General features: G+C 39.1%; 1 protein-coding gene across 4 annotated transcripts in view; it reads right to left on the reverse strand.

Moving 5' to 3' along the window:
• Positions 1-2,414: 2,414 nt before the first annotated feature.
• Positions 2,415-13,459, reverse strand: part of ylpm1 (YLP motif containing 1) — a 37,043-nt gene continuing 25,998 nt past the window's right edge. Inside the window, exons 18-21 of one of the 4 annotated variants that reach the window (XM_036582403.1) lie at positions 9,821-9,872; positions 9,428-9,552; positions 8,004-8,179; positions 7,116-7,480 (exon numbers count right to left, since the gene is read on the reverse strand). In XM_036582403.1, the coding sequence (XP_036438296.1) occupies positions 8,033-8,179; positions 9,428-9,552; positions 9,821-9,872 (324 nt within the window). In that variant the 3' untranslated portion in view covers positions 7,116-7,480; positions 8,004-8,032. The other 3 variants (XM_036582402.1, XM_036582404.1, XM_036582405.1) reach the window with 3 other exon arrangements.

Raw genomic sequence — 13,459 nt, forward strand, 5'->3', positions numbered from 1 at the left:
ATCACTAGTTTCCAAAACCGCTGCAGCAACTTCAGCAGCTGTAAACTCTCTGCACGCCGTTTCACATGAGTCTCCAATGTGGACTGAACAAAGAATGAAGAGTTTCTGGTGTGGTGGGTCAGTCCTTAGTGATTTCCTGAGTGTCCATCAGTCAGTTCCACAAAGAATGTAGACGGACACACGAATCCACCAGTTCCACACGGTGAGAGGCAGATGACGTGTATCTCAGCCCCTCTTCATAGCCTCATGACTCCGGATGTGAGTCTCGTATGATCTCGTGATAAGATGGAATGGAAAGGGCGACTCTACAGACTCAGGAAATGTCTGAACTGTATTTCTGTGCTGGATTTTCGCAAAGATACAGACACAGATACAGAAACAGAGAATCTGACTTGTGGGTGCATTTGTGGACTCCAGAGGGTTAAACAGGTCAGCAATCTGTAACGGAATACATTATGTAGCCCCTACGCAGCTTTAGGGTGGTCCTCAGCGAGGCTCCACATTGACGCAGACTGACTTCTTTATGAATTTTACAGCATGCTGAGCTGCAGTGAACTGTAATCTGAACTGAGCAGCTGCAGAGAAGCTGATCTCCTCATTTACAAACAGGAGGAAGACTGATACACGCGTGCGCACTGCACGAGTCTGTCCGAAATACACACGACCCTCCAGCTGCCCTTCAGCTCTGCATGGTGTTACTGTCACTGAAGTGAGGGCTGTGAGGACTACAGGGCTCAGAGCGCCGACAGGCTGGAGAACACCGATCTACACTATGTACATACATCATTACAGTATAACACTATACTCTTATAAAAGATGGTTCTTTTCTTCTACTTAAGAACCATATGTTCTATTGAACCAATGTGTTGGAGAGTTCAATGTAGCACCAAAAGGTTTCCTCTACTGTTACAAGCTTATCACAATATAATGACAAAAACCATATATAACACATCCTCCATCAATCTGAAGAACCATTTCACCATTGCACCACTCCACTTAAGGCATGAAATGGTTCAATATAAAACTCATGGCTCTAAACAGAAACATTCCCTTGAAGAACCATCTTTAACAGTGTACAGTGCATTAGTACCAGTACAGTATATGATGTAATATAATATATGACACTTTGGCCGAGTTGAGCTAACAAGTGACAGAGCTAAGTGATCAGAGTCTGCGTGTTTCTCAGCTCTGACATCTGAAACTGTAACATTAAAAACAGGTTTCTTAACTGAACATCCAAAAAAGAAACTTAATCAGCACATCTGTATCTGAAAAGCTGGAACAGACCGTCTGTGTAAATCCAGCCTCCATTATTCAGTATAAGAAAACAAAAACAAGTAACTGTGTTCTGATTGGTCAGTGCAGATGTGCACTAAACACTAATTGTACCTGTTTACGATTAAAACACACACACACACACACATATCATCTAAACTGCTTATCCTTCTGGGTCGCGGTGGGGTGCTGCTATCATTTGGTGGAAGGCAGGATACACCCTGGACAGGTCGCCAGTCCATCGCAGGGCAACGATTAAAACAGTGATGCAGATTTTAAAGTTATAAAGTAAGAAACTGGCTTAACTGGAAATGTTGAGTTCTGGCTTAACTCGAAACATTGAATACAATGAACTCTAAATTTGAAGTTAACCCCTTAAATGTCCAGAGCCCACCAGGAGGTCAAAAGCTCTATTTCACACTTTTATTATCAAAGAACAGCTCCATTCAGTTACTGAATAATAAGCCTCATTGTGTGATAAGAAGTTAATCTGGTCACTGTATTAACTTTAAAAAATCATTCATCACTGCAAAGCTGAGTGAACTGAGAAAATCAACCTGCGTTCTTAGAACGGGCTGAATTTTGACTGGTGCTAAAAGGTGAAATATCTGAAAACAGCAGCTGTTGAGCTCTAGTTAATGGCCAAGATCAGACTCCAGCATCTTCACCATCTCAGACACTATAAACAGAAGAGATGAAGTTCTACGTCTGTGACGAGTGGTAGTTATAAATAATGAGACAGGCTGTAGGTTGATATGACAAACCAGGGGGCGGAGCTTTACAGCTTATGAGTGAAGACTACAGAACATCATCCATGAGGAGTGTATGTATTTTGACGATATATTTAATTAACAACATCAGACTGAAGTCATTTTTCTGTATCATCTTTGCCAATTTTACAGTAGTTTTCTATATTTAACCGAGCTGTTTTGGTCATTAATATTCAGTCTCTGTTCAAACACACACCTGCAGCCCTGTTCTGAAGCTAAAAGTTAGCTCGCTAAGCCTGTTCGCTTATTATCAACACATTACAGGCACATTCTGATCGGCTCTTGCCTGTTTCCATGAAAACAATTGGTTTAGACAGGAATAAAGATCTTTACTCTCAAATAGGAAATCAATGTGAAACAGGCAGGAAGTGTTCATTAAATATTTATTAACACAAAATAAAGCGCTTTATAATAAATAACACTGTACAGGCTTTAAGATAATTATGAGTACATGGTACTCACTAAAGCTCTGAGGGCAACATAACTTCCTGTTAAAAAAACAAAAGAGTCAACTGATGCAGCGTTATGCTATTAAATATCATAATTTTATGATTAGTGTTTGTTTAGTGTATATTTAATAAAACTGATTTTTGTTCATACAGGTGTAGCAGTGCAGATTTAAAGGAGTTAGCGGTAATGATTATTACAGTGTAATAAGACATTGTGGTTTTCTGCTCTTACCTGTTTCTGTGTTTATCATAAAACCACATGATTTGATTTGTTTCATAATTATTATTAAAAACATACTGACTACACACACATACAAACCCAATCCAAACAAAATTTGGGACTGTAGCTAAGACACAAATGAAAACAGTGATCATAACAGCACAAAGACGATTTTTTATATTTTACCAACTATCTTATCAGTTTCTGTAAATATAGACTAATTCCAAATTTGATGCCTGCAACACGATCCAAAAAAGTTGGAACAGGGCATATAAGACTGGGAAGTTTGTGGAACGATTAAAAACACCTGTTTTGAAATGTTCCACAGTTAAAAAGGTGAAAAGGTGACAGGTGATGCTCTCATGATTAGGTGTATAAGGAGCATTCACGAAAAGCTCAGTGCTTTACAAGCAAACAGTCCAACAGTTTAAGGATGTTTCTTAAGGCACGATTGCAAGGATTTTACGAATTTCACCCTCTACAGTCCAATATTAAAGATTCAGGGAATCTGGAGAAAACGTAAAGGAAAAGGCTGAAAACTGACCTTTGACCCCTCAGAGAGCACCTCAGTATAGACCGACATGTTTCTGATATCACCACATGGGTTCGGGAATAACAAACCGTTGTCAATAAACATTGTCCACTGCTGTATCCACAAATGCAGGGCAAGGCTGTACCCTGCACAGTGAAGTCAATATCAACATTGTCCAGAAACACCGCCGACTTCTCTGGGCTCAAGCTCATCTGAAATGGACTGATGCTCAGTGGAAACGTGTATTGTCGTCTGATGAGGCAAACTTTCAGATTGTTTGTGGAAATAATGGACGTTGTGTTCTGTGGGCCAAAAAAGAAAATCACAGTTCAGATTGTTACCAGCGTAAAGTTCTAAATCAGCATCTGTCAGGGTGTGGGGGGGATATGTGCTACCTTTTAGACGCCGTGTTTTTCAGGGACGTCCACGTTTATTTTAACATGACAAACCAAGAAACATTCTGCACCTCTTACAGCAGCATGACTGTGTAATCCGAGTGCTAGACTGACCTGCCTGGAGTCCAGAACAGTCTCATATTTAGAACATGTGGCACGTTATGAAGAGCAATATACGATAATGATGATCCCGGACATTTGGTGTCAACATTTGGAGTCCTCAGTTCCCAAACATCTGCTGAACGTTATTAAAAGGAAAGTGAGGTAACACAGCGTAAACATGCTCCTGTCTCAACTTTTTTAGAACATGTTGCAGACTTCAAATTTAGAACAAGCATATATATACAAAATAAATAAATAAATAAATAAAGCAGTTGACAACTATTTTTTTGTACTGTTTTCAACTGAACACAGGTCAAAGATGATTTGCAGATCTGTTTTTATTTACATTTTACCTTCTGCCCCAACTTTTCTGGAATTGATACTGAAATATCATAACAACTGATGGTAACTGAAAATATTCCAAATTTGTTTCAAAATGTGGTTGAATCAGCTCCTTTTTTTTTAGTTTACTGAGTGATCTGTAAACTTACACACTCTACTCATCTCATTGCTGCAGATCTGAAAGCCTCTCAGGATGGAGTTCCAAACTGGTCGATCTCATCAGCTCCAGGTTTAAAACAGCAAAGAGGGTAAAATCAGTGACTGCAGAACTTCAGTGGTCAACAGAAGGACGCTGAAGGAGGGTGGATTCGCTTCAGTAAGCTGGGTGTCATTTCTTCTTTTAGAAAAGAAAAAAAAAATGCTCAAACATCGTAAACCTTCTGTGAAGCTGATCATCACAGGACAGATGCTGGAGCAGATCTCTTCAGAGCCATTCTGCCTCATCTTCCTCACATTTGGAGAACAACACTGACACAGTTCAGCATGTTATCTGCTCCTCCACAGGACACAACAGGGTGAACATTTCAATACAGCTCAATATAAATTTCTAAATCGCCGACTGAAAACCCAAAAAACACCACCATCATCTCTTATTCAACGGTTTTTCAAAAGACTCAGATGTCTCATTACATCTTTAACTCCAAACTTTATCTATCTATCTATCTATCTATCTATCCATCCATATATATGTGTGTGTGTGTCACATCAGCAGTGCAGGCATTACTGCATGTTCCTGTGGTTCATACTGTTTGCTTTTTGACACTGTACTAGAAGGAAATTGTATAAGTGATAGGAGCCAGAAATAAATGATTGAAGTCATCATCTTCTAGCATATTAAACTCAGCTACAGAGCACCAGAGAACAGAGTCGGGGGAGGGATCAGCAGCTGTATTACAGAAGCGTCCTGTCTTTTTGTCTTCAGTTACTAGAATGTTTGTGTAAAACAACCCCAGATCACGACCAGACGCTCTGAAAAACAGCGCTCTCACAATATTCCGAACTTACAGTTCATCGCACTTTTGTTTAACCTTTTTTACATCAGTAACGGCAGCTGTAACTAACATTTTTAAAGTTATTTTGATGACGTGTTTATGTTTCAGCTGTGTGTATGGTCGATTGCTAGGAAACAGACATGACAGATGACTGACGACTTCAAATAGGTCAAGATTTCCTAACTGTAGATAAGGCTGCAAGAGGAGTTAAAATTCCTAAACTAAGACCAGATTTGGTTCTGTAAGATGAATCTGTGTAAAATCTTATCTTGACCTGTCAGATCTTAACTAAAGAGAGGATGTTTTGTAATACGGCTCCAGGTCTGTGCTAGCTCACGTCTGTTAAGCACAAACTTCAGATTAGTGAGATGCAATCAGAAAAACAGCAAGTGACTTCATTTGACACAGCGTGGAATACAAATATATCAGTAAGTGCATTAATATTACACATTACTAATATTATTATACAGATTATTGACCTGCAGCTCCTCTCACTAAACACCAACTGTGATATTCGTCACTATGTCTTTCCACAATCTGTAAATGCTGAAGGAGCTGTATGCAGACCAGTGTTGAAGATAAGCGTTGCTCAATGAGGTCTGACAGTTAGGACACACGGTGGTGAGACTTTCTCAGATGATTTGTGATTGACCCACAAAAAACTGGAGCTGCTGTTCCTCCATATTCAACAAGCAATTTCAAAATGGTAGAACAACAAATGTTGAGGGTCCAGCCTGAGAACCGTGATCAGAGCAGTGACGATAGAGTCCATTTTTAGATGAATGTTAGAGCTCATATTTTGGCGTTTTCCATTCTCTATCGACTATGCCACTATGCTGCCAATTACACTGTTCATAAAAAACAAACCCTAAAGCGTCAAGACCAACCATCGGAGCTCATGATGCACAACTCTAGGTTTTCTGGAGTTAACTTCGACTGAACTTCTTGAGGAAATTCACTTATTTTGAAAAAACACAGCAGGAGAGTGACCGATAAAGGGATCATAGAGTACAATAAACCACCTTGACAAGCTTCGAGCTGCTGCAGATCACAGTGAAGTAATCACCATTCGTAATTGTTGCAGCTTGTTCCTTTTTACCGTAACGTTCAGTGGAAAAGTTTATTGTTTGGGTTTGTTTTTTGTACTCTGTGTCATTTCTAATCTCAGTTCAATGTATCTCTATCATCAATATGAAGAGCTTCAGTGCAGACTGTGACCACGAGTGCGAGTTCAGAGGCTGAAATCTTCAAGATGTTTTGTGAATGGAGTTCAGCGGCTGGTGAGCAGGTCAGGGAGGACATAAGCCCTGAAAGTAAACAAACTAAATGCCGCTCAAACTCACTACTCACTGCACTGGGCTGTGTTCACAAGCACATTTTAATATCTGTAAAAATGCATTTATTGTTACTGATTCCAATGGCAAACACTAACGCAGCAGTGTGGGAAAATTACGCTTCACTGTCCACTTCACCAGAGTTGTGTGTACTCTGATGTAGTTTAGTCAACCAATAAGATACGATGTGGAGCAGGGCTTCAGACGGTCATATCGATTTTAAACAAATGGAGGAAACTGATCTCACATTCAGAGCTGTACGGTCCAGCTGTAAAGACATAACAGCCATCGACCAGTTTGATTAAAGCATTTATCTGTCAAAATGACCCTCAAGCCAATCATAGTGAATCAGGCCAAGAGTCGACTCAGAATCCCAGACGAGTCAAATAACCGACTCTCTTTTGGAGTCGATTCATCACGGATTTAAGCCCCACTCACCTTTAAGCCCCCACAGTCAGGACAGGGTGTCCAGTTTGGTGCTTCTTAGAAAGAGTCAGAGTGCAAAGTGTTGTTTAAGAAGTGTGATTTAGTGTTCAATGTTTGATCAATATTGGACTGATCAATATTTTTCAATATTATGTAACTGCTGACCATCAGACAGGACAGGAGATGCTGCAGAGGATTTACAGAATCATACAGAACATCATCTCCTCACCCAATCACAGCTTCTCAAAACCAGTTTAGTCAAATACATCATAGGCAGGTTGTTTTAAAGACCATTTAATGTGATATTTATTGGTGATATCTGTGACCTCACAACACAGCTTTGAAGAAGAAAACATGTATTCTGTAGAATTTCATAAAAAACAAAAACAAAAAAAACTGACAGGTTAACACTTCTTATCAAATTATTAGCTGCTGCAGGATTTTCACCACAAAAAGCATAAAAGGAACTAAAACTTGAGATTCAGGCTAAGACAGGAGTTAAGATATTGCAGGACCGCAGGATTTTACTGAGGCCATCTCAGACGCCAGACATGTTACTGCACTCCAAAACCTTCTGATGGACATCAAACGTTTCTCCATCTAGAGTTCTGTACAGGACTTCACCGTTTCACTGAGTGGGAACCTAAAACAGGTCCAAAATAAAGAATAAATAAATAAACACATTGAGTATAAGCTCTGAATGCAGAGTCTGGTCAGTAAAAGATGTAGGGGGTAGAAAAAATGGAATAAATGTGATATTGTAACTGATGTGAGGTAGATTAAGGCTGTTTTGATGTGGGACAGGAGACTCTTCAGAAACATTAAGACCTTCGATGCTGTTCGATTTATGACCTTTAAAACATTAAAATCCAAAATCCTACCCCCTGCACCTTTAAACAAAGCAGAAAGAGCAAATATTAAAGCTGCCAAAATACAAAAATTCAATAACATCAACAGAGACCTTCTCAGAGTTATAAACTGTGTTTAAAACCACATATTACTGTACTAAATATTTTAAAAATAGTATGCCACCTCAGAAGCGCAGTACAGTGCTGTAAAGTAGTACAGTATAATATAGTACAGTATAGTGTAATATTGTGATGTCAGACCTACAAACTACAACACTAAAAGGGTTTAATAGGTGGATAAATGTGGGTAAATCTTACCTTACGAGTAATAAAAAAGACCAGCACTGCTAAAAGTACTTTGTGCGATTGAGCGCTCTCTGAGCCAGCTGGCCCGATTCATCTGTGATTTTCTCCCAGTCAGTTTGACCCACTACAAACCCGATCGCTCGCTTCCTGTCAGCGTCCTTCTGCTCCTCCAGATCCGCCCAGCGCACCTGCACAGCACACACAGCAGCATAAACTTACAGACACAACACTGTTTACTTACACAGTGATCAACAGTTAAACATTTACATTATACCATATTTTTTTGTATCTTTGATGTTGGAACAAAAGCCTTACAACCTGTAACATTTGTGCAGTTTTATGTACCAAAAACAGTCAGAAGTCATTTCTACATGATTATTATTTATTTATTATTTTGCATCCTCAGGGCTGCAATGGGCAGGGCTAAACTGCTGTAGGCTGAATGGGCAGGGCTAAACTGCTGTAGGCTGAATGGGCAGGGCTAAACTGCTGTAGGTTGCATGGGTAGGGGGATGTATGCACATATTTTGGTTTGAGTGACATCACAAACAATGAGTTTAAAATGTTTTTGCAGTTTACTTTGCATATATAGCTTGTATGGGCTGAAGAGTAAACAGTATGTTCTGAAATAATGCACAGTACACTAAGTAATTTATTTAAAAAGCACAGATAATTTCAATTTTATGTGCTATGGGCACTTTAATGTACATTTATGTAATAAGATTTTATTCTGACCACTTTACCTTTCATTCAGGGCACTTAAAAGAATTTTCATTTTGTTCATGATGTATGTTGTTGTCTCCAAAGTCCATTTTTGTTGTTTTTCCCCTATAATTTATAAACAGTAGCTGTCCTGTACATCACGTGAAAATTTCGCAATGAATGGGCCGAAAGAAACGGTCCAAAATTACTTGTAAAACAAATACTGTTACAAGAACTTCCAATACAGGTTATGAATGTTTTTCCTCTATAGATACTATTTTGGAGATTTTGTTAACAGCAGGTTATTTCTTCAGTTCCAACAGCAGTGAGATATGCGCTACTGGTTCTCAAACTGTCTCCAAAACCCCACATGGACCATGTTTTTGCTCTCTCGATGTGTTGGGAGTGGAACCTGAATAAAAGCGTGCACTGTCTGGGGGACTATAGAGTTTAAGACAGAGCTTGAGAACCACTGATAAAGGAGTATGAATAAATATAATAAGAGATACAAATAATGAATTTTATATATAAATATCTTTGACATTTAATATCTATTAGAAGTTTTTTTTTTTTTAGATGTGTGTAAAGGTACCAATCAGAGTGACTGACCTTAATAACAGAACATCTGTTTATCAGTAATGCACAATAAGACAACTACACTGTAATAAAAACATCACTCAAATATATTATTAAAGGTGTTATTAGATGTTTCAGTAGTGAGAAGAAGACCTTACCCTCTTTTTGCCGGGCTCTGACATCCGGCTGGCATAGTCGTCAGGAAGCTGAAGGAAATCCTCTATTCCCGAAACGTCAGTGTCACGCTTTCGTTTGCCTCCACCCGCGAGACCGTCCAGCTTGTCTTGATAGAAAAAGCAGCGCGAAGGTCATCTCCACGGTCAACCAGCCACCTTCACAGGCTTATAAATGAAGTACACCAACTACACAGAACTGTATCTGATCTGACCGGTCACTAACAGTCATTAATGGTCATTATCCATATTCCAGTACAGCTGAAGAGGTTTTGTATTGAGACATGCAGGAGTGATAAATCTCACAGTGCTCAGTCTGAAGGTTACACAGAGCGTTTAAAACACAGATAAACAGATAGCAGGACGTTAAAAACCTACCGAGTTTGGCCTCAGACGTGTCCATCTCCCATTTGCTTTTAGGAAGGTATCCCTAAATTACAGAGAGACACTCCAGCTGTTAATCTTCAGGATGGGATGGGAAAAGAGGGGGTAAAAGGGTCTGAAGATGGGGGGTGGGGGGTGGGGGTAATAATGGCCCTTTGGCTGAAAAGATGACGGCTTTAAAAGAAGTAATAGTTAGTCACAAAACCAAACAGCAGCATTTCAGCACAAACAGAAACAAACTCCGCCTGAGCAGCTTGTCTCAGCCAGAGAGACTCACACAGCTGCTCTGGTACCATCAGAGCCGTTAGCTCTGTATTTATGCACCTTCATACTGAGTCCACCTTCGCATTTATTTAACTTCCAGTCAAAAGTCATTTATTTTTTCAGCAAAACAGAAAATTACACAAATGTCACTCTTTACCTTTATTACAGCCTCCATTCTTTTCAGGAGATTCACTTTCAGTTCCTCAAAGAATCTGCAGACACTCCTCCAAAGTTCAGTCTTAGAAGCTGGTTGATCATTTTCTGAAGTAATCAAACACATTCAGTGATGTTGAGGTCTGGACTCTGGGGTGGTCAGTCCATCGTTCAGCTTCTTTGTTTGATGTGTCCGTCTCCTTTTCTCAGTGAGGTTCTTCTTGATCAGCTACACATCCTTTCAGACCCATAGCGCTGAGTCGTCTTCTCACAGTGGAGGGATTGACAAACACCTGTGGATGTTTTCAGATCTGAAGCAGCTTGATTTTCTTCTCTCTCTCAAAGAGGAAAGCTTTAAGTGCTGTTTATCTGATGGGGGCAATTATGGCATCTGCCAGATCCTTCCAGGTGGTTGTTAGGAGTCGCATTTTCTCTGTAGCTTTTAATTAGTTTTCACTTTGTCTTTCTCCTTAATTATGCAAGTGGATTATCTCATATCTGATCTCCTCACAAAAAGCATCTACTAATAGCAACAATTAGTCACAAAACCAAACACGAGCAATACCTTTTACTTAATGACTTTTCTGACTTGAAATTAAATAAATGAAGGGTCTCTGGCTTTTAAACAGTACTGTGTCATTCATATATATGTGCGCATCAAAAGAACCATACAAAATTGTTCTATAAAGCACCTTTTAAGAGTTCCATATGTGAAAAAATACTGAAAATATTGACACAAATAAAATTCACACGTGGGGAGAACTACTCAAAAGCATGCAAGACCAGAAAAAAGGCATATTACAGTCACATTAAATAAGTAACATTAAATAGGAAAATCCATTTCTGTAAAAGGACACAGAAACAGACCAAACTCTCTGTATTTCATGCTTTGTAACCTGATTACAGAAAGGAAAGCATTTTATGTTTATTGTGAGGCAGATATGTTTGAGAATTTATCGCTTGTTTTTCAGACCCAGATTAAGCCTTATCCCAACCTGAGCAAGACCTTTAACGGTTAAACACAACTAGCACTGCAATTTATAAGACTAGGCTTAATCCAGGTCCAACAAACCAGTCTTAGCCCACTTATTTTCACATAGGCCTTACGTCTTCAGTTCTTGACCATGAAATAGTGCTTAGCCAAGCAGTTAGCCTCATTGCTAACTTCACCACATTTTATTATCGGTATTAATATTGAATGTTTTTCGTCTATCTGTGCTAAATGATGTTCACATACTCAGCAAAAACCTGTCGTCTGAAGTAGACCGTTCAGTTACCTCTCAGGAAAATTCTTTTTTTACAGGAAGGTTCTTTATTACAGACACATCACTTCATTCAGAACAGCCGAGAAAAATAAGTAAAAATACTGAAGAGCTGCCAGATATTTATTCAAAAACTCTTCAGCCAGAAACAGATTCCTGGTTTAGTTACAGTTAGTTTCTGGTGCTATACAGAACCATATACAACACAATTATTAAAGAACCTTTAAGGAACCATCTTTATGAGTGTAGAGAAGATGATACATGGCGTCAGTGTTCCTGATAATACCTTGTTTCTGTTTTAATGCTGTAACTATAGGCGTACGTTCATCCTCTTTTAACATTTATACTGCTGTATGTTGGATGGCCCCGCCCACTTCCCCCAAGCAAATTTGCATACCGGTTTATTATCATGGTAAACACCTACCACGTATTAGTGAAAACAGGACTAAAAGTGCTTATTACACATGAGGAGCTGTTAAAGATGCACAGACAGTCTGGAATACTGTAATATTAGTCACACAACCCTAAATGACAGTTTAGGCAGCTGCTTTTTCAACCTAGCTGAAAAATCTATATTTACAACCAAAACTAGTCAGTTTATTCAACTGATTGTGTTGATTTTTTGGTCAGTATTTCTTGGTCATTTCAGACATCATTTCAGCTGTCTGAACTTCATTTAAAATTTTAAAAACAAAGAAAATAGTGCATTTATGTTTCATGTTTAGTGAACTCGCCGAGAGCATTTATGGTGGCTAACTTGTTAGCAAGCCACATTTAAGCCAGAACCGTTCAGCGATGCTTGTTATTTCACACCAGACGAAATACACATTGCGAGTGTACGCAGTGCAATACAATCTGCAAATATTTTTATTGGTCATTTATTGCTTAAATTAACTTTATGTAGACGACAGTTGAGCACAGCTCTTTAATTAGCTAAAAACTGTTTGAAACAGAGCAACAATAAAACCTGACTTTCATTGCTGTTTCTAGCTTTCTCACTACACACACACACTGTCCATTTTCAGCTCCACTGACCACATAGGAGCACTTTGTAGTTCTACAGTTACAGACTGTAGTCCAGTTTCTCTGCATACTTTGTTACCCTACTTTGTTCTTCAACGGTCAGGACCCCCACAGAGTAGGTATTATTTGGCTGGTGGGTCATTCTCAGCACTGCAGTGACACTGACGTGGTGGTGGTGTGTTAGTGTGTGTTGCGCTGGTGTGAGTGGATCAGACACAGCAGTGCTGCAGGAGTTTTTAAACACCTCAGTGTCACTGCTGGACTGAGAACCAAAAATATCCAGCCAACAGTGTCCTGTGGGCAGCGTCCTGTGACCACTGATGAAGGACTAGAGGATGACTAATTTGCTTTCCAACAATCTTCAATATAAATGAAACATAATGTTTATGTTTCTATCAATTAAAATTGATATTTTAGTGTTTTTCTTTAATATAAGTTCTGATATAAATTCTGATTTCTTCAACATGTCTTGTTCTGTAAGTCAGTGGTCACCAACCATCTTCCTGGAGATCTACGGTCCTGCAGAGCTTCAGCTGCACTAACACTCCTGACCTTCTGAAGGAGTTAGTTATGTGGATCAGACTGCGGATGGAACTAGAACTCCATGTGAAGGTCCAGGGTTGGTGACCACTGACGTGTTATAGTACTTACAGATTAAAATACAATTTCTGTTCAAAGCAAGCATGTTCTTCTGCACATATTCATACTACAGACAAAAGAAGATTCAGTAAATGTGTAAATATTGAGGAGAAAGTCTCATCCTCCGCTGATCTTCTGAGCGCTGTTACTGCTGACAGACTCTGATTAAAGATTGATTTTAACTGAATCATCAAAGACAGCTGAAATATAATCAAACCTTTGTGTTTTTCCAGTTAAAGCTTGTTTTCAGACAGACTCTGAACAGGACAGCATTCTCATCATCATTCATCAC

Source organism: Colossoma macropomum, unplaced genomic scaffold (genome assembly GCF_904425465.1).
Source record: "Colossoma macropomum unplaced genomic scaffold, Colossoma_macropomum, whole genome shotgun sequence".
In the NCBI taxonomy this organism is placed as follows: Eukaryota; Metazoa; Chordata; class Actinopteri; order Characiformes; family Serrasalmidae; genus Colossoma; species Colossoma macropomum.